Consider the following 22,698-nt stretch of genomic DNA (forward strand, 5'->3'; position numbering starts at 1 on the left):
TTCATTCTGTTAGTGTGGTATATTATATTTATCAAGTTTCATGTATTGAATCATCCTTGCATTCCACGAATAAATCCCACTTGGTCATGGTTTATAATCCTTTTAACATGCTGCTGAATTCAGTTTGCTAGTATTTTGTTAAGGATTTCACATCCGTGTTCATAAGGGATATTGGTATGTAGTTTTCTTTTTTTTGGCTGCGCTACATGACTTGTGGGATCCTAGTTTCCCGACCAGAGATTGAACCGGGGCCCCCTGCAGTGGAAGTGCAGAGTCCTAACCACTGGACTGCCAGGGAATTCCCTGTAGTTTTCTTTTCTTATTCTGTCTTTGTCTGGCTTTGGTATCAGGGAAATGCTGGACTCACAGAATGAGTTAGGAAGTGTTCCTTCCTTTTTCACTTTTTGGAAAAGTTTGAGAAGGATTAATATTAGTTCTTTTTAAAATGTTTAATAGAATTCACTATTGAAGCTATTGGGTCCAGGGTTTTTCTTTATCAGGAGATTTTTGAATACTGATCCTTACTAGTTATAGATTTATTCAGATGTTCTATTTCTTTATGATTTAGTCTTGGTAGGTTTTGTGTTTCTAGGAATTTGTCAGTTTCATATAGGTTATCTAATTTGTTGGTGTATAATTGTTCATTATACTCATAATCCTTTGTATTTCTGTAAAATTGGTAGTAATGTCCCCACTTTCATTTCTGATTTTAGAATTTGAGTCTTTGCTCTTTTTTTCTTAGCCCATCTAGCTAAAGGTTAGTCAATTTTGTTGATCTTTTCAAAGAACCAACTTTTGATTTCATTGATTTTCTGTATTTTTCTATTCTCTATTTTGTTTATCTCTGCTCTGATCTTTACTATTTCTTTCTGCCAGCTTTAGGATAACTTTGTTCTTTTCTAGTTCCTTGAGGTATAAAGTTAGGTTGTTGAGTTGAAATCATTCTTATTTTTTTCTTATTTTTTAATGTAAGTGTTTATAGCTATAAATTTCCCCCATAGCACCACTTTCACTGTGTCCCATAAGTTCTGGTGTGTTTCTCTCTGCTTCTTTCTTACTTCTTCTTCTGAGACTCCCACAATGCATATGTTGATGGTTTCCACAGGTCCCTTAGGCTCTGATCACTTTTCTTCAATCTTTCTTCTTTATGTTTCTCAGACTTGATAATTTCTGTGGTCCTGTATTCAAGTTTGCTAATTCTTTCTCCTGCCTGTTCAACTCTGCCTTTGAATCTAATGAATTTTTCATTTGAGTTATTGTATTTTTCAGCTTCAGAATTTCTTTTTGGTTCTTTTTTAGATTTTCTATATATTGATATTTCCATTTTGTTCATACATCATTTTCTTTGACTTTCTCCACTTCTTCCTTTAGTTTTTTTAAAAGTTTTTAAAATTATTTATTTATTTATATAAATTTATTTATTTTTGGCTGCATTGGGTCTTCGTTGCTGATCACTTTCTCTAGTTGCGGTGAACAGGAGCTACTCTTTGTTGCAGTGCGCGGGCTTCTCATTGCGGTGGCTTCTCGTTGCAGAGCATGGGCTCTAGGCACAGGATTGAACCCGTGTCATTGGCAGGCAGATTCTCAACCACTGCGCCACCAGGGAAGCCCCTTTCCTTTAGTTCTTTGAGCATCTTTAAGACAGTTGTTTTAAGGTGTTTGTCTAGTATATCTGCCATCAGGTCTTTTTCAGGGACAATTTCTGTTATTTATTTTTTCTTTTGAATGGGTTTTACTTTCCTGTTTCTTTCTATGACTTGTGACATTTGGTTGAAACTGGACATTTGAATCTAATAATGTGGTCACTCCTACTCCAGGGTTTACTTTTTTTGTAATTAAAAAAAAAATTGTGGGCTGTCTTTGTGCCAAGGGTCAGCCTGAGGTGTAAACCTAAGGTCTTTTTGTGTGTTTTCTGAACTTCTCCCTGGCTTACACAGTCACTTTCTAATTTTCCCTGTATATACAGTTGTTTTTTTTTTTTTTTTTTTTAAAGCACTTTTCTTTTTTATAGCTACTTTATTTATTTATTTATTTATTTTATTTTTGGCTGTGTTGGGTCTTCGGTTCATGCGAGGGCTTTCTCTAGTTGAGGCAAGTGGGGGCCACTCTTCATCGCGGTGCGGGGACCGCTCTTCATCGCGGTGCGCGGGCCTTTCACTATCGCGGCCCCTCCCGTCGCGGGACACAGGCTCCAGACGCGCAGGCTCAGTAGTTGTGGCTCACGGGCCCAGCTGCTCTGTGGCATGTGGGATCTTCCCAGACCAGGGCTCGAACCCGTGTCCCCTGCATTAGCAGGCAGATTCTCAACCACTGCGCCACCAGGGAAGCCCCTACAGTTGTTTTTGAATGTCCTAGTCTTTAATGTCTGGGCCCCAAAAGGGAAAACAAAGAAAAATGAAGGGGGGTGGATATAGAAGAGTGCTTTAAAAAACCCCTGGGAGTCACTTCAGCTGGTCTGGGAGGGGCTGCAACAACGGGGGGGAGGTGCTATAGCAATGGTTGCCCAGCCCTTTGGTGGCACCTCTGTGATCAGAAGCAGCAATCATCCATCACAGCACAGATCCCTGATATTTGTAGGACAGGGTCCTTGTTGCCCATCCTGGCTCCGGCAAGCTGTATGCAATCTGCTCCGGGAACACCTGCACAGCTTCCTGCCACATGGTTGGGGGTGGGGGATGGGTAGCTGCTACTGTGCTAAGAGCTGAAGTTGACCACAGGTGACTGCAATTTACCATCCAGTTCTTCCTCTGAACCTTGCAAGCCTTCAATAGACTCCAGAGTTCCAAATAGTTACATCAGACAAATTCTGCCAGTGCAATTATTGTCTAAGTGGGGAAATAGATTCCAGATGCTCCCTACTCTGCCATCTTCCCAGAATCCTCTCCATTTTACCCTATTGTTTTGAATGTTACCCTGGATATACAATTCTAGGCAGATGGCTTTTCTTCCCAGCACTTGAAGCTTTCTGGCTTTTATTGTTGCTGTTGCTACTGAAAAGCCCACTTGTGTGCCTACTTATTGTTTCTTTAACAGTAATTGTCCTTTCTTTCTGGATACTTAAGATCTTCTCTTTGTCTTTGGTGTGCTGCAGATTCATTGCAATGGTTCTTGGTATGGGTTTCTTTTTTGTTTATCTTGTTTGGTTGTGTTTCCCAAATTTGATCTTTCATGTCTTTGGTGGCTTTGATCAGTTCTGGAAAATACTCAGCCATTATCTTCTTGAATGTCATTTCTTCTACTTTGTTCATATTTCCTTCTTCTGGAACTCTGATCATGTGATTCTTATTCTGTCTTAGTTCAGGCTGCTATAACAGAGTACCATAGACTGGGAGATAACAAATGTTTATTTCTCACAGTTCTGTAAACTGGAAGTCCAAGAATGGGGTGCCAGCATGGTCAGGTTCTGGTGAGAGCCCTCTTCCTGGTTTACAGACTGCTGTCTTCTTGCTGTGTCCTCACATGGTGGGGAGAGAGAGAGAGAGAGAGAGAGCATGTTCTGGTCTCTTCCTATTATCAGGGCACTAATTCCTTCAGGGCTCCACCCTCACGACCTCATCTAAACCAAATTACCTCCCAAAGGCCCCACCTCCAAATATCATCACGTCTGGGATTAGACTTTCAGCACATGAATCTGGGGGGACACAAACACTCAGTCCTTAGCTCTAGGCTTCATATCTTTTAAATTCTCCTATTCACCGTCTGAGTAATTTCTTCAGACCCATCTTCTAGTTCACTGATTTCTCTTTAGCTGGCTGTAATTTGATGTTTAATTTCTCTATTGATTTTTTTTTGAGTAAGGATTTTAATGTTGATTTTTTGCAGTTGATTATATCAGTTTATTGTTGACAAGTATTGATTAGAGTAGATCAGTAATCATTTAGTCCCAGAAGTTGTATTTGAGGCAGGATAGTACTCTCCTCCTCAGCACCCTCTTCCTCTTCTGTACATTCCTAAAACACTTTTTACTGTGGTTTATATACAAAAGTATATAAAATGTTTATGTGCAATTTAAGGAATAACCATGAAAAGAAGACTCATGGAGAACAGTATGGAGGTTCCTTAAAACACTAAAAATAGAATTACCATATGACCCAGCAATCCCACTACTGGGCATATACCCTGAGAAAACCATCATTCAAAAGGACACATGTACACCAATGTTCCCTGCAGCACTATTTACAATAGCCAAGACATGGAAACAACCTAAATGTCCAACAGGAGATGAATGGATTAAGAAGATGTGGTACATATATACAATGGAATATTACTCAGCCATAAAAGGAACGAAATTGGGTCATTTGCAAAGATGTGGATGGACCTAGACTCTGTCATACAGAGTGAGGTAAGCCAGAAAGAGAAAAACAAATATCATATATTAAAACATATATGTGGAATCTAGAAAAATGGTACAGATGAACCTATTTGTAGGGCAGGAATAAAGACATAGATGTAGAGAACAGACATGTGGACACAGTGGGGGAAGCGGAGGGTGGGACGAATTGGGAGATTGGGTTTGACATAAATACACTACCATGTGTAAAATAGATAGCTAGTGGGAACCTGCTGTATAGCACAGGGAGCTTAGCTTGGTGCTCTGTGATGACCTAGATGGGTGGGATGGGGGGGGGATGGGAGGGAGGTCCAAGAGGGAGGAGATATAAGTATACATATAGCTGATTCACTTCATTGTACAGCAGAAACTAACACAACATTGTAAAGCAATTTTACTCTAATAAAAAAAAAAAGAAAGATTCATGTACATATCAATCAGCTTAAGAAGTAGAATATTCCCAGTAACTTACGGGCCACTGAGTACCCTCCCTAGCTGTAGCCCCCTTTATCTCTCCAAGAGATGAACACCATACAGTACTGATGTTTGTAATAATTATTCCCTTGTTCTTATTTATGGTTTTATACCATATAAATATTTCCATATAATATATAGTTCTTATATTTTTGAATTTTTTATAAGTTGAATCATACTACATATATTCTTCTACATATGCTTCCATCACACAATGTTATGTTTTTTATTTATGTTGATGCATGTAGCTGTAGTTTATCCACTTCTGGTATTAAATTATTCTATTTTATGGCTATGCCACAATTTATCCAGTTTACTGTTGTTAGACATTTGGATTGTTTCTAGTCTTTTTGCTATTACAAATAATAATGCTATGAATATTCTTGTATATGTACAAGGGATGCACATGGGAAAGTTTCTTTAGGGTATTTTCTTAACAATGGCATTGCTGGGACATAGCACATTATCATTTTTACTAGATAATATCAAATTGTTTTCCAAAGTGACTGTATCAGATTATACTTCCACCAGCAGTAGTTCATTTCTTGTTATACAAACCCACTACACTTGTCTGTCTTAATTTTTGTCCAGCTGGTGGATACGACATGGTATCTCATTGGACTTAACTTGCATTTCCCTGTTCTTAATGAGGTGTTTATGAAATATTTATGTTTCTTAATAAAATTTCTGTGTTTTTTGCCAGTTTTTAAATTAGGTTGTCTTTTGCTTTTTGATTGTTACATGCTTTTTATGTATTCTTGATATAATTCTTTGTTATTTAGATAAGTACAACTACTTTTTTCCCAGGTTATGGCTTTATTTTCTTTTTGGTGCGTTTGGATAAACAGAAGTTTTAAAATACTAATGTAGTCAAATTTATCACTGTTTTCCACTTAGGATTAGAGTTTTTGTGTCTTAATAAGAGATCTTTCCTAACTCAGGGTTATAAAGAGATTCTCCTACATTTTTCTCTAAGAGTATTGTATTTTTGCCATTCTAATTGAAGTCTTGTCATTATGCAATTGATTTTTGTGTATGATGTGAGGTAAGAATTCAATTTCATTTTTAAAAACAAAGATAGTCAATTATCTCATTAAGATTTATTATAGGCTATCTTTTTCAGCTCCATAATAAATTAAGTTTCTGTATTTTGTCTCTTTTCAGGCCATTTTATTTCATTGATTTATTTTTCTATCTCTACACCATGGAGTTAGGTAGCAAATCCTGATGTTTAATAGAGCAAGAACCTCTCCCCTCATGTTATTCTAATATATTTTCTTGGCTATTCTTGACTTTTTTTATATGAATTTTATATGAATTAGAATCAGCTTATCAGTGATCACAAAGAATCCTGTTAGTATTTTTCTTGGAATTAAATTGAATCAAAAGATAGATTTGGGGAGATTTGACATCTGTAAGATATTGAGTCTTTTTACCTGAAAACATTGTATAGCTCTCTACTTATTTAAGGTTTCTTGCAAAAGTTTTAATTTTCTATATAAGGGACTGACATGTCTTTTGTTGCTTTATTCCTAGCTACGTAATTTTTTTGGTGTGCTTTTCTAAATGTTATCTTTTAAAAATACGTATTATCAAAATGTGTTTTTTGCAGATACATAGAGAAAATATTGATTCCCAATTATCGACTTTTAATTCAGCACAGTCTTGCTCAGTCTTTTACAATAATGTTTCTGTAAGTTATTATGATGTAATAACAGTCATATATCTGAGAATAATGAGATCTTTAAAAAAATTTTTCCTATCTGCATAGCTTTTATTTGTTTTTCTTGTTTTACTGTTTTGCTAGGACCTCTTGTTTAAAGTTGAAGAGGAATGGTTATAGTGTGAAGCTTTGTCTTGTTCTTGTTTTGAAAGGATATATTCAGGTTAATCTATTCTTGAGTTAGTTATGGTAAATTGTTTCTTTCTTTTTTTTATATCTCTCTTAATTCTTTTTTTATACAGCAGGTTCTTATTAGTCATCAATTTTATACACATCAGTGTATACATGTCAATCCCAATCGCCCAATTCAGCACACCACCACCCCCACCCCCCTGCCGCTTTCCCCCCTTGGTGTCCATACGTTTGTTCTCTACATCTGTGTGTCAATATCTGCCCTGCAAACCGGTTCATCTGTACCATTTTTCTAGGTTCCACATATATGCATTAATATACGATATTTGTTTTTCTCTTTCTGACTTACTTCACTCTGTATGACAGTCTCTAGATCCATCCACGTCTCAACAAATGACCCAATTTCGTTCTTTTTATGGCTGAGTAATATTCCATTGTATATATGTACCACACCTTCTTTATCCATTCGTCTGTTGATGGGCATTTAGGTTGCTTCCATGACCTGGCTATTGTAAATAGTGCTGCAATGAACATTGGGGTGCATGTGTCTTTTTGAATTATGGTTTTCTCTGGGTATATGCCCAGTAGTGGGATTGCTGGATCATATCGTAATTCTATTTTTAGTTTTTTAAGGAACCTCCATACTGTTCTCCATAGTGGCTGTATCAATTTACATTCCCACCAACAGTGCAAGAGGGTTCCCTTTTCTCCACACCCTCTCCAGCATTTGTTGCTTGTAGATTTTCTGATGATGCTCATTCTAACTGGTGTGAGGTGATACCTCATTGTAGTTTTGATTTGCATTTCTCTAATAATTAGTGATGTTGAGCAGCTTTTCATGTGCTTCTTGGCCATATGTATGTCTTCTTTGGAGAAATGTCTATTTAGGTCTTCTGCCCATTTTGGATTGGGTTGTTTGTTTTTTAAATATTGAGCTGCATGAGCTGCTTATATATTTTGGAAATTAACCCTTTGTCTGTTGATTCGTTTGCAAATATCTTCTCCCATTCTGAGGGTTGTCTTTTCATCTTGTTTATGGTTTCCTTTGCTGTGCAAAAGCTATGAAGTTTCATTAGGTCCCATTTGTTTATTTTTGTTTTTATTTCCATTACTCTAGGAGGTGGATCAAAAAAGATCTTGCTGTGATTGATGTCAAAGAGTGTTCTTCCTATGTTTTCCTCTAAGAGTTTTATAGTGTCTGGTCTTAAATTTAGGTCTCTAATCCATTTTGAGTTTATTTTTGTGTATGGTGTTAGGGAGTGTTCTAATTTCATTCTTTTACATGTAGCTGTCCAGTTTTCCCAGCACCACTTATGGAAGAGACTGTCCTTTCTCCATTGTATATCCTTGCCTCCTTTGTCGTAGATTAGCTGTCCATAGGTGCGTGGGTTTATCTCTGGGCTTTTATCTTGTTCCATTGATCTATGTTTCTGTTTTTGTGCCAGTACCATATTGTCTTGATTACTGTAGCTTTGTAGTATAGTCTGAAGTCAGGAGGTCTGATTCCTCCAGCTCCATTTTTTTCCCTCAAGACTGCTTTGGCTCTTCGGGGTCTTTTGTGTGTCCATACAAATTTTAAGATTTTTTTGTTCTAGTTCTGTAAAAAATGCCATTGGTAATTTGATAGGGATTTCATTGAATCTGTAGATTGCTTTGGGTAGTATAGTCATTTTCACAATATTGATTCTTCCAATCCAAGAACATGGTATATCTCTCCATCTGTTGGTATCATCTTTAATTTCTTTCATCAGTGTCTTATAGTTTTCTGCATACAGGTCTTTTGTCTCCCTAGGTAGGTTTATTCCTAGGTATTTTATTCTTTTTGTTACAGTGGTAAATGGGAGTGTTTCCTTAATTTCTCTTTCAGATTTTTCATCATTAGTGTATAGGAATGCAAGAGATTTCTGTGCATTAATTTTGTATCCTGCAACTTTACCAAATTCATTGATTAGCTCTAGTAGTTTTCTGGTGGCATCTTTAGGATTCTCTATGTATAATATCATGTCATCTGCAAACAGTGACAGTTTTACTTCTTCTTTTCCAATTTGTATTCCTTTTATTTCTTTTACTTCTCTGATTGCCGTGGCTAGGACTTCCAAAACTACGTTGAATAATAGTGGTGGGAGTGGACATCCTTGTCTTGTTCCTGATCTTAGAGGAAATGCTTTCAGCTTTTCCCCATTGAGAATGATGTTTGCTGTGGGTTTGTCATATATGGCCTTTATTATGTTGAGGTAGGTTCCCTCTATGCCCACTTTCTGGAGAGTTTTTATCATAAATGGGTGTTGAATTTTGTCAAAAGCTTTTTCTGCATCTATTGAGATGATCATATGGTTTTTCTTCTTCAATTTGTTAATGTGGTGTATCACACAGATTGATTTGCGTATATTGAAGAATCCTCGCATCCCTGGGATAAATCCCACTTGATCATGGTGTATGATTCTTTTAATGTGTTGTTGGATTCTGTTTGCTCGTATTTTGTTGAGGATTTTTGCATCTATATTCATCAGTGATATTGGTCTGTAATTTTCTTTTTTTGTAGTATCTTTGTCTGATTTTGGTATCAAGGTGATGGTGGCCTCAGAGAATGAGTTTTGGAGTGTTCCTTCCTCCACAGTTTTTTGGAAGAGCTTGAGAAGGATGGGTGTTAGCTCTTCTCTAAGTGTTTGATAGAATTCACCTGTGAAGCCATCTGGTCCTGGACTTTTGTTTGTTGGAAGATTTTTAATCACAGTTTCAATTTCATTACTTGTGATTGGTCTGTTCATATTTTCTATTTCTTCCTGGTTCAGTCTTGGAAGGTTATACCTTTCTAAGAATTTGTCCATTTCTTCCAGGTTGTCCATTTTACTGGCATAGAGTTGCTTGTAGTAGTCTCTTAGGATGCTTTGTATTTCTGCAGTGTCTGTTGTAACTTCTCCTTTTTCATTTCTAATTTTATTGATTTGAGTCCTCTCCCTCTTTTTCTTGATGAGTCTGGCTAATGGTTTATCAAGTTTGTTTATCTTCTCAAAGAACCAGCTTTTAGTTTTATTGATCTTTGCTATTGTTTTCTTTGTTTCTATTTCATTTATTTCTGCTCTGATCTTTATGATTTCTTTCCTTCTGCTTACTTTGGGTTTTGTTTGTTCTTCTTTCTCTAGTTCCTTTAGGTGTAACATTAGATTGTTTATCTGAGATTTTTCTTGTTTCTTGAGGTAGGCTTGTATAGCTATAAACTTCCCTCTTAGAACTGCTTTTGCTGCATCCCATAGGTTTTGGATCATCATGTTTTCATTGTCATTTGTCTTTAGGTATTTTTTGATTTTCTCTTTGATTTCTTCAGTGATCTCTTGGTTATTTAGTAACATATTGTTTAGCCTCCATGTGCTTGTGTTTTTTAGGTTTTTTTCCCTGTAATTGATTTCTAATCTCATAGCGTTGTGGTCAGAAAAGATGCTTGATATGATTTCAGTTTTCTTAAATTTACTGAGGCTTGATTTGTGACCCAAGATGTGGTCTATCCTGGAGAATGTTCTGTGCGCACTTGAGAAGAAAGTGTAATCTGCTGTTTTTGGATGGAATGTCCTATAAATATCAATTAAATCTATCTGGTCTATTGTGTCATTTAAAGCCTCTGTTTCCTTATTTATTTTCATTTTGGATGATCTGTCCACTGGTGTAAGTGAGGTGTTAAAGTCCCCCACTATTATTGTGTTACTGTCAATTTCCTCTTTTAGAGCTATTAGCAGTTGCCTTATGTATTGAGGTGTTCCTATGTTGGGTGCATATATATTCATAATTGTTATATCTTCTTCTTGGATTGATCCCTTGATCATTATGTAGTGTCCTTCCTTGTCTCTTGTAACATTCTTTATTTTAAAGTCTATTTTATCTGACATGAGTATTGCTCCTCCAGCTTTCTTTTGATTTCCATTTGCATGGAATATCTTTTTCCATCCCCTCACTTTCAGTCTCTTTGTGTCCCTAGGTCTGAAGTGGTCTCTTGGAGACAGCATATATATGGGTCTTGTTTTTGTATCCATTCAGCACGCCTGTGTCTTTTGGAGCATTTAATCCATTCATGTTTAAGGTAATTATCGATATGTATGTTCCTATGACCATTTTTGTAATTGTTTTGGGTTTGTTTTTGTAGGTCCTTTCTTCTCTTGTGTTTCCCACTTAGAGAAGTTCCCTTAGCATTTGTTGTAGAGCTGGTTTGGTGGTGCTGAATTCTCTTAGCTTTTGCTTGTCTGTAAGGCTTTTGATTTCTCCATCGAATCTGAATGAGATCCTTGCCAGGTAGAGTAATCTTGACTGTAGGTTCTTCCCTCTTATCACTTTAAATATGTCATGCCACTCCCTTCTGGCTTGTAGAGTTTCTGCTGAGGAATCAGCTGTTAACCTTATGGGAGTTCCCTTGTATGTTATTTGTCGTTTTTACCTTGCTGCTTTCAATAATTTTTCTTTGTCTTTAATTTTTGCCAATTTGATTACTATGTGTCTCAGCATGTTTCTCCTTGGGTTTATCCTGTATGAGACTCTCTGCACTTCCTGGACTTGGGTGGCTATTTCCTTTCCCATGTTAGGGAAGTTTTCGACTATAATCTCTGCAAATATTTTCTCTGATCCTTTCTCTCTCTCTTCTCCTTCTGGGACCCCTATAATGCGAATGTTGTTGTGTTTAATGTTGTCCCAGAGGTCTCTTAGGCTGTCTTCATTTCTTTTCATTCTTTTTTCTTTTGTCTGTTTCACAGCAGTGAATTCCACCATTCTGTCTTCCAGGTCACTTATCCGTTCTTCTGCTTCAGTTATTCTGCTATTGATTCCTTCTAGTGTAGTTTTCATTTCAGTTATTGTATTGTTCATCTGTTTGTTTGTTCTTTAATTCTTCTAGGTCTTTGTTAAACATTTCTTGCATCTTCTTGATCTTTGCCTCCATTCTTTTTCCGAGGTCCTGGATCATCTTCACTATCATTATTCTGAATTCTTTTTCTGCAGGGTCGCCTATCTCCACTTCATTTAGTTGTTTTTCTGGGGTTTTATCTTGTTCCTTCATCTGGTACATAGCCCTCTGCCTTTTCATCTTGTCTATCTTTTTGTGAATGTGGTTTTTGTTCCACCACAGGAACAGGATTGCACAGGCTGCAGGATTGTCGTTCTTGCTTCTGATGTCTGCCCTCTGGTCAGTAAATTGTTTCTTAATAGGGATTGTTTGCATGGTATATCTTTTTTCATCCTTTTATTTTTAACCTATCTTTGCCCTTATATTCAAAGTATTTTATAGTGAGCATATGGTTGAGTCTTGTTTTTTTAATTCAATCTTACAATCTCTGTTTTTTTTAATTGGTGTGTTTAGATCACTTATATTTAATGTAATTATTTATGTGGCTGGATTTTTTATATATATAAATGTACTTATTTATTTATTTATTTATTTTTGGCTGTGTTGGGTCTTTGTTGCTGTGTGGGGGCTTTCTCTAGTTGTGGCAAGTGGGGTCTACTGTTTGTTGTGTTGCACGGGCTTCTCATTGCGGTGGCTTCTCTTGTTGCAGAGCACAGGCTCTAGGTGCACAGCCTTCAGTAGTTGTGGTATGCGGGCTTCAGTAGTTGTGGTGCACAGGCTTAGTTCCTCCGCGGCATGCGGGATCTTCCCAGACCAGGGCTCGAACCCGTGTCCCCTGCACTGGCAGGCGGATTCTTAACCACTGCGCCATGAGGGAAGCCCTATGTGGCTGGATTTAAACCTACCATTTTGCTAGTTTTCTATTTGATCATTGTTCATTTTCCTTTTTTTCTGCCTGCTTTTGGATTGATTATTATTATTCCATTTTATCTTGACTATTGGCTTATCATATGTACCACTTTAACTTATTTTTAGTGGTTTCCTTAAAGTTTACAATATACATCTTTATTTTATCATGGGCTACCTTCAAATAATATTATAGCACCTCACAAATGGTTAAGAATCTTACCAATGCATATGTACAGTTTCTGTCTGCTAACTTTTTGCTGTCATACACTTTACTTTTATATATTCTATAAACCCACAATACTTTGCTACTATTTTTGCTTTTGACAGTAAGTATCTTTTAGAGTGATGAAAAGGAAAAATATATTTTATTTACCTCCATTTAAACCATTTCTAGAGCTTTTCTGTTGTAGATACAAGTTTCTATTTAGGATTATATTCCTTTTGCCTGAAGAACTTCCTTTAATGTTTCTTGTAGCGCAAGTCTGCTGGTCATGAATCCTTTCACCTTTTGTTTGTCAGAGAAAGTCTTTATTTTGGTTTCATTTTTGAAGGATATTTTTCCTGATTATTAGAATTCTGGCTTGACAGTTTTGTTTTGTTTTGGCACTGTAAAGATGCCACTTCATTTTCTTATGGCTTGCATAGTTTCTGATGGGGTCTACTGTAATTCTTATCTTTGTTTCTTGTGTATAATATATTTTTATTCTTTTTATCATGATTTTCTCTTTACTTTTCAGCAGTTTGAATATGATGTGTCTAGCATGAGGTTTTTGGTTTTTTTTGGTGGGGGGCCATTTATCCTTCTTGGTGTTCTCTGAGTTTCCTGGATACGTGACTGAATATCTTTTATAAATTTGGGGAAATTCTCAACTATTATCTCTTCAAATATTTCTTCTGCTCCATTCTCTTCTGTTTCTGGAATTCTGATTACACATATATTAGACTACTTTCTATTGTACCACAGCTCTTGGATACTCTTCTTTGGGTTTTTTTTTGTTTTTTCTTTTCATTTTTTTCTCTTTATGTTTCTATTAGAGTAATTTGTACTGACCTATCTGCAAGTTTACTGATTCTTTTCTTGGCTGTGTGAAGTGTTCTGATAAGCCTGTCAAAAGCTTGCTTCATTTTGTTTTTAAAAAATTTTCTAACATTTCCATTTGATACTTTCTTATGATTTCCATCTCTCAGCTGAAATTCCCCATTTACTCGTGAATCCTGTCCATCTTTTTCACTTGAGCCTTTAACATATTAATGATAGTTACTTTAACTTCCAGTCTGATAGTTCCAATTTCTGGGTCATCTCTTGAGTCTTGTTTATTGCTCTGTCTCTTCATAGTGGGACTGTGCTATTGTCACTTTTTTGTATGTCTCAATTTTTGATTGAATGCTGAACTATGTGTGTAGAACTGAGATAAATAGTATTTATGCCTGAAAATGTGAACACTTCTGCTAAACTGATGATGTAGGGAGGATTGAGTCAATCTAGTCAGCTGTTGAATTGGATTTGGATTTTGTTGTTGCTATGGTTACCTTCAGAACACCATTGGCTTCAAATTCCTCTAGTCTTATCTTGTGCTTAGGGTGGGGGCTAGAGTGGCAGAAGATTTTTCTCAGTGCTCCTGCTCCACCCTCATCTTTTGTCCTTTTCTATTTATCTAAACCACAGGGGTTATCTCTCTACACTCTTGCCCACCCCACCTTGAGCAGCTGACTGCTGTGTTTTTTACTTGGTGCTTGCTTGCCTGGATGTGGTGGCATCAGGGGAAGTTCTCTGTGGTCTTAGTCCAGCCTCACTCTTAGGCTGGCCCTGTGTGCTTGGCTCTCAGGGTTGGAGTTTTCAGTTATATTGCTTTTTCCTTTCGTGGCAGCCAACCTCTCCCTTGTATCTTTGACAGGTTTTGTGCATTAAAAAACTTCCTTCCTCTCATCCAGCAGCAGCAGTAGTGGACCTCCAGTGGTATTTAGTGTAGGATCTTGAAACAGGACCAAGTATATGTGGGGTTATTTATGGACTTGATATTCTGTTCCATTGATATATTTGTCTATTTGTTAATCTTGACACCAATACCATGCTGTCGTGATTACTATAGCTTTATAATAAGTCTTAAAGTCAGGTACTGTAAATCCTGTAACTTTGTTAATTACTTTCAAAGGTGAGTTTGGTTCTTTACTGGGTTATAGAGTCAGTATATCAATTTCTAACTGGAAAAAAAAGCCTGCTGAAAGTTTGATTGCAATTGCATTAAATTTATAGATCAAGTTGGTGAAGAACTGACATCTTAATAATATTGAGTCTTCTCAATATCCATAAACACAATATCTTTCTTGATTTATTTACTTCTTCAGTAGTTCATCAGAAATGTTTTATAGTTTTCAATGTACTAATCTTGTACATCTTCTGTCAGATGTATTCCTAAGTATTTCATATTTTTATTCCAACACAAATGGCATTATTTTTATTTCAATTTCTAATTGTTTGTTGCTAGCATTTTGTATACTGATATTTGTAAATTAATTGTGTACTCTGCAGCTTTGCTAAACACATTCTAGTAGCATTTTTGTAGATTCCATAGGATTTTCTATGGAGATGGTCCCATAGAAATTTCATGATTCTTGGTTGTATTATTTTAGTGGTTGCTTTCGGGTTTATAGTATGTGTCTTTACCTCATCACAGCTTACCCTCAGGTGAAATTATACTACTTCACATATATAGTATAAGAACCTTAAACAATATACTTTCATTTCTCTCTGCCCAGCCTTTGTGCTATTTTGTCATACATTTTGCTTCTACATATTTTATAAGCACCACAACACATTATTATTATTTTTGCCTTAAACAGTTGATTACCTATTTTATTGGCTATGGATTTTAATAGATATTTGCTCTGTATTATTTATCATTTCTGGGTATTTTTTTTAGCAGGAGAGTTTTTCAGAATACCTACTCTGTCATTTTGCTAAGAAAGGGAGTCTACTTTCCATTGTGAACAGTCCTCAAAGATAGATAAATCCATGAATAATTGATACATGAATCCACAAGGGTATTAGTATACTGCAGCCAACCCAATCAGCCACATACTAGCCAGTAACTAACTTTACAAAGCTAGACTCTCTCACACGTGCATTGGAGATAACACATTTGATTGCATCAATAACCTTTCATTTCAGAGGCCTTAATCACATCTTTTGATACTTCAATTATAATTTCTCTATATATTCTCTCATGACATTGTTCCCTAGATATTCAGTGTAAGCAATTCTCACCTTGTTTACAATATTGTAAGCTCCTGAAGGTGGGGAATATATTTCTCTGGTACTCTTACAGATCTAAACCCCGTATGTAATGGGTGTTTTCTCAAGTTAGTTACTAGCTTATGAATCTATAGAGTGGAATGGATGAAGTAATGGAAATGGGAGAAAATGTAAGATTCTGGCATTTTCGAAGCTCTTAAGTAGCAAAAAATATACATAACAAGTCCTAACGATCATTTAAATGAAGTCACCAAAATAGTTGTGTAGGGACACACCTCTTTCACTTCTCAGAACCTGTGAATCAGACTTTTTTATCAAGTCAGTTTACACAGTCTAGTATGAGTAAGTAGCCCTGGCCTAGTCTTGCATCCAGAGTTCAAGGGTAGCAGGCCCCTCCCATTCTTAAAGGAAAGTCAGAATCCATTCCAGTATTTTCTTTCTCTTATTCTACCATTTAAATGCCTATAGCATACTGACTGCGGTAGGATACAAAGACATATAGGATATGGTTTCTGCCCTCAAGCTCTTTGTGACGCTAATGTCTCAAAAGCGTAAAAGGCTCTCTGTGTTCGCAGTAATCCATTTTCCCTCATTATTTTTCTGGCTGAAACGCCAGCCAAGCCAACACATTTTTTTCCTATTGGCACTCAGTGTAAGTACCAACCACAGCCAGGTCTTGCCCTTAACTCATCAATTCTCTTCTCTCTCTCAGGCTCATTCACTGAGCTTCTTAATCTACCTTTTGTGTAGTAGGTGGATTCATCACAGTTCAAGTTCTTAAATTATGACTTTTGAAGGCTTGGAAGACTTGAGTGGCTATAGGTTGAAGGGCAAACAAAAAAGGGAAAGAATGAAATACATTCTATACTTGTAGAACTCAAAAGGAAATCTGCCCCCTCCCCTCTCCCTTACTGACACTGCCTTGCTTCAGGGTTTCATCACCACTTACTGGAACTATTGCAAAAGCCTCCAACTTAGCTTCCTGCCTCCAGACCCTCTTGACTACAGTTTGTTATTCACACTCTTGATAAGAGTAACCCCTTCCACCATGCAGCTCCAATAATATCCCCCCACCAGAGCCCTTAATTAGGTCCCTTCTGCACAGAAGAAAAGTAAGTCTTTCCAAGTGGAAACATTCAAACAACATCAATCATGTATAATGAGTAACATGGATATGACTCCAAGAGTATATACTAGGGGATTTTATACATGAATTTACTTAGTTACATACTATTCGGTGAAATCAATTTGGCAGAAGTGATTTAGCCCAATACAAGTTAGTTGAAGTGATGATTTGATTGAAAAAGAATATCCTCAAACATTTCTGCCATTTAAAAAAGACTTTGAGGGCTTTCCCCTTGCCTTTTTTGTTCTTTATAGCTAATTTTCATCCAATTATTCCTACTCTGTGCTTTTTAAAATATCAGACATTTTGAAACAACCTAAATATTCAACCATTGGGAGGTAACAGAAGCCTACAAATAGCTCTAACAATAAGGAATTGTTTAAACAAGTTGTAAAGGATTATAAATGTATGTATATAATGCACAAATGTTATATGCAGTGACTTTATAGAACCTGATTTTGAGCAATTTGAAAAATTTATAAAGCCACAAAAACATTGCCAAACAAGATCGGCTATAATTAATTAAAGATGAATTAGAAAAAAATTCCAAAATTCTAGATCTTTTTTGCATTATTTCTTTTGTAGTTTTATTTATTTCCTTTCATTACAAAAGCAATTCAAATTGTGACAGAAAAATAAGAAAAGGCGGACAACTACACACACACAGACACATACACACAGACATAACCTATAATTTTTCTACTGAATGACAACTACTTCTAGATCTTCTAGTAAAAACTGAATCATATGATGCATACTATTTGAAAGCAACCCTATTTTATTTATGCAATCCTCCACTGTTGGACATTTAGTTGATTTCAACAAATCCCATATTTTGTACGTTTGAGTTTTTATCACTTTTTTTGCTATCAGTAGCAGCACAAAGCAATAATGAGATAAAAATGATTTGGAAAAAAAAGGTTTTAGCAAAACTTCCCAGATTCTGAAAAATGGTTTAAAAAATGTTTAAAGACATAAGTTTTACAACCACCCCCAAATACACTAGCACCCTGCACAACAAAATCCAAACTGATGAGCAGGGATATTCATCTTCAAACAAATCATTGTCGTTTCCAGCTGCTTTGGGCAAATCATCTGCAGCCTTTCAGGTTATGAGGATCTTTAAGAAGCAAATGACCTCCTAGCCGAGATGATGGGTTTCCCCTCCAAATCAGGCCTTTTGAATAAGAACAGATGACAACAACTTGCTGTGTCTGTTAGCGCTGAAAACTAGCAGGAACAGATCTAAGACTATTATTTACCCAGCTAGTTGTAAGGAATGAGCTGCCCTGTATAATTCCCGACCAGGATCATACTGCCAAGTAGTAAATCTAACCATCTGTATCCACTTCCCTTCTAAACTCACTTAAAAGCATCAGGCACCCTCTGTTCTGTTAGCTTTTTGTCCATCTTTACACCAATACCACACTCTCCTGATTACTGTAACCTTCTAACTCTAAATATCAGAAGTGCTGATCCTCCAACTCAGTTGTGTTTCAAAGTTGTTTTGGCTATACTAGGTCTTTTGCATCTCCATGTGGATTTTGGAACCAGTTTGTCAATTTCTATAAGAAAGCCTGCTGGAATTTTGATTTGGGGAGAATTGACAGCTTAACAATATTCATCTGTCTGATCCATGAACATGATATACCTCTGTTTATTTAGATCTTCTTTAATTTCTCTCAGCAGTGGTTTGTGGTTTTCAGTGTACAGGTCTTTCTCATTTTTGTCAGATTTATCCCTAAGTATTTCATACTTTTTGATGCTATTGCCAGTGATATTGCTTTTTAAAAAAATTTCAGTTTCCAATTGGTCAGTGCTAATGTATAGCAATATAAACGATTTTCATGTACTGATGTTTTGTCTACAGCAGCCAACACATATATAAACAGCTGATGCTCAAAATAGGTGTAAGAGCAATTCAGGAGAGATATCTTTCCAACAAATGGTGCCAGAATGATTGGATATCCACATACAATAAAACCCAAAACCAAGCCAATACAAAACCTTCAAGCCATACTTCACATTATATGAAAAATTAATTCAAAATGAATCACAGGGCTTCCCTGGTGGCGCAGTGGTTGAGAGTCTGCCTGCCACTGCACAGGACACAGGTTCGAGCCCTGGTCTGGGAAGATCCCACATGCCGCGGAGCAACTAGGCCCGTGAGCCACAACTACTGAGCCTGCGTGTCTGGAGCCTGTGCTCCTCAACAAGAGAGGCCGCGATAGTGAGGCCCGCGCACCGCGATGAAGAGTGGCCCCCACTTGCCGCAGCTAGAGAAAGCCCTTGCACAGAAACGAAGACCCAACACAGCCATAAATAAATAAATAAATAAATAAAAACTAAAAAAAAAAAAACGTGAATCACAGACATCAATGTAAAACCTAAGCTATAAAACTTCTAGAAGTAAACATAGAAGAAAACCTTTGTAACCTTGACTTAAGCAAAGATTTCTTAGATATGACACTAAAAGCAGAGTATGTAAAAGAAAAACATTAATAAGCTGAACTTCATCCAAATTAAAAATTTCTGGGCTTCCCTGGTGGTGCAGTGGTTAAGAATCCGCCTGCCAGTGCAGGGGACATGGGTTCAATCCCTGGTCCGGAAGATCCCACGTGCCACGAAGCAACGAAGCCCGTGCGCCACAACTACTGAGCCTGTGCTCTAGAGCCCACGAGCCACAGCTACTGAGCCCACGTGCCACAACTACTGAAGCCGACGTGCCTAGAGCCCGTGCTCTGCAACGAGAAGCCACCGCAATGAGAAGCCCGAGCACTGCAAGGAAGGGTAGAGCCCGTGAGCCACAACTAGAGAAAACCCATGCACAGCAATGAAGACCCAACACAGCCCAAAATAAATAAATTTATATAAAAAAAATTTCTGCTCTTCGTTAGATGCTTATGAGAATGAAAAGACAAGCCACAGACTCTGAAAAAATATTTGCAAATCAAATATCTGATAAAGGACTTGTATCCAGAATATAGAAGGAACTCTCAAAACTCAATTCAATAACTCATTTTTTTTAAAGGGCAGAATATTTAACTAGACACTTTACCAAAAGAAGATATATTGATGGAAAATAAGCACAAGAAGAGACGCTCAACATCATTCATTATTTGGAAAATGCAAATTAAAACTATGAGAGACCACTACACATCTATTAGAATGGAACGATTAAAAAGACAGACTGGCCACACACACACACACAGAGGTTTTTTTTGGTAACTGTGAGATGATGATGAATGTGTTAACTAATCTTATTGTAGTAATCATTTCACAATATTCACATATATCAAATCATCATGTCGTACACCTTAAACTTACACAATATTATATACCAATTACATATATCTCAATAAAGCTGTAAAAAAATTAAAAAGTTAAAAAGTTAAACAACAAAAAAAGACTGGCCATACCAAGTGCTGACAAGGATGTGGAGGAAGTGGAACTCTCACCCACCGCTGGTGGGAGTGTAAATGAGTACAATTACTTTGGAAAATAATTTGGCCGTTTCTTTAAAAATTAAGCATACACACGTCACGTGATCCAGCCATTCCATTCCTAGCCGTTTTCTCTACCCAAGAGAAACAAAAACCTCTGTCCACATAAAAACCTATATGTGAATGTTCATAACAGCTTGGTATGTAATAGCCAAAAACCGGAGACAACCCCAAAAATGTCCACTAACAAGTGAATGGATTAAAAAAAAACTGCAATATCCATGCAGTAGAACAGTGCTAGTAATAAAGAAGAATGGGCTGTTGATACAAGTTACGAGGCTGGAGAATTCTCAGAATAATTACTATGAGTGAAAGGAGCCAAACAAGAAAGAGTACAAACTGCATAATTCCATTTATATAAAATTCTAGAAAATGCAACAAATCGATAGTGACAGAAAGCAGATCTTTGTTGCCCGGGGGACAGGGCTGGGAGGTCAGGATAAATGTAGGATGTAAGGAAGCTTTTGATAGTGATGGTCATGTTTACTCTCTTGACCGTGGTGATGGTTTCGTGACTATACATTTACCTCTAAACTTGTCAAATTGCGCCTTTAAATGTATACTGTTTATTATCTGTCAGTTGTACCCCCAAGAGAACTGTTTAAGAAAAACTAAGAAACACCAGGAGCTAAAAGATGGCAGCAATGCCTTTGTGGGGTCAAAGAGCTATGCCGGTTGATGAGCTTTAGAGAGCTTGCCTGCAGTGTCCTCTGCATTTGTAAGCAGATGGCTCATCTTTGCTGGGTTCTGACTAAAGCTGAATTTCACTTTCACATTGTCCAGGAGAGTTGCCCCAGTGCTCTGGCTGTGCCCCACATCTCCCCAAGGGTCATGTGGGACACTGGCTAGCCAACTGACTCCGTCACCAACATAACTCAGATTCTCAGAAGTTGGGGGAAATGCGAACATAGTCTCAGGAAAATTAAACTTTAGGAAAGCCTTCAGAGCTATGGGTTCACAGCAGGCCAGCCAGCCACAACTGTGGATGGACGCCTCTGATGGAGTAATGGGTAGACTGGCCCGACTGGAGGTAAGTTATTAGGAGTGTTGCCTTAAACACACACACATACACACACACACAGATCATGGGATTACTATCTCCTGGAGAGTCCATGGTTGGTCTTTGGGGTCCCAAACCCCCAAATTATATGCAAGTTTTGGAAGTATGTGCATTCATGTATTTTTCAGAGGAGAGGGTTCGTAGCTTTCATCAGACCTTCAGAGAGCTCCGTGACTGTAACAAGATAAAGGCGCGCCAACGTGGATAAAGCCAGACCCATCTCTCCTTTCTCCTCCCTCTTGTCTAGCTCTCGGGACGAAAATCTACAACCTATGGGACACGCGTTCGAGTCTAACCGGGAAATGACATCTGTGCGACCTAAAGTTCTTCCCGAACACACCCAGCCATCCTCAACTTCGTTCTTCCCCGTTTGCCTGGGAGCGCGTACTCCGGGGGGCCCCCTCCCCCGCCCCCGCGCACTCTCTCGGTTTCCTAATGCTGAAGAATTTGTAGCTGTTGCCAGGTCCCCCAGGTGTGCAACCTGCCCGACACGTTTTCACTTCTCCGGGACGCACGCAGTCCGTACCCCGTCCTACCACCACCCACCCATATAACCTGCTTTGGTCGGAGGGTAGAGACCAGTCGTTTTCCCCGGACCGCCCCGCCCCCCGGGGGGACTGCCGGCGGATGAACGCGCGCACAGCCTTCCTCGCGGGGCTGATGCGTTTCTCGAAATCGCTGTAAAACTCCCAACTCCGAGCCCGCATTGCAAACCCCGGCTTCTTCCCTTTGCCTCGGAAATTGGGGAAAACGTAGAATGAAAAGCCCGGCCACTCGCTCCCTGCCTTGAGAGGCCAGGCAAGCCGGGGCGCGGGGCCCTGAGCCGACGGCCCCCGCGTCCCTCCACGTGTCCCCGGCGCGCTGGCGCACAGCCTTGTGCTGGGGGCCGCCCCCAGCCCGGCTTCCCGCTCCCCGCGCGCTCCCTACCCGGCGTCGCCGGCGGTCCGAGCAGCAGCAGCAGCAGCAGCGCGGGGAGGGCGCCGACCCCGCAGCCCCGGAGCCGCCCGGACATGGCCCGACCTCGGCCGCGCCCCCGCCGGCCTCCTCCCGGGCTCGCCCCCGCCGCGACGCCCCGCCGCTCGCGCGCTCAGATGCCCACTGCCCGGGAGCAGGCGGCGGGCGCAGCTCCGAGACCGGCCGCCCCGCGAGCCGCATTCGCTTTCGGTTTTGCTTTAGCCCCCGAGGGCTGGAGAGGTGAGAAGCGGTGACAGACCCGTGACTCAGCATCCCCACCCCCTCCCCTGGAAAAAGCCCCTGTGACCCCCGCGCCACCGCCCGGTCCCCGCAGCGCCACCGGCAGCGCGGGACGGGGACCCGGACTGTGCCCTGAGGAGGCCCGGGGTCCTCCCCGGCTTTGCTCTCC

At 38.7% G+C, this 22,698-nt stretch overlaps 1 protein-coding gene across 3 annotated transcripts in view; it reads right to left on the reverse strand.

The window, feature by feature from the left end:
• The window catches only part of IL15RA (interleukin 15 receptor subunit alpha), a 54,980-nt gene extending 32,487 nt beyond the window's left edge, over positions 1 to 22,493 (reverse strand). For all 3 annotated transcript variants that reach the window (XM_082387198.1, XM_082387196.1, XM_082387197.1), the window contains exon 1: positions 22,263 to 22,493. In XM_082387198.1, coding sequence (XP_082243324.1) covers positions 22,263 to 22,347 — 85 coding nt within the window. In that variant the 5' untranslated portion in view covers positions 22,348 to 22,493. The remainder of the gene's footprint in view (positions 1 to 22,262) is intronic.
• Positions 22,494 to 22,698: the final 205 nt, after the last annotated feature.

The sequence above is a fragment of the Balaenoptera borealis genome (assembly GCF_965194805.1).
Source record: "Balaenoptera borealis genome assembly, chromosome: 3".
Classification (NCBI taxonomy): domain Eukaryota; kingdom Metazoa; phylum Chordata; class Mammalia; order Artiodactyla; family Balaenopteridae; genus Balaenoptera; species Balaenoptera borealis.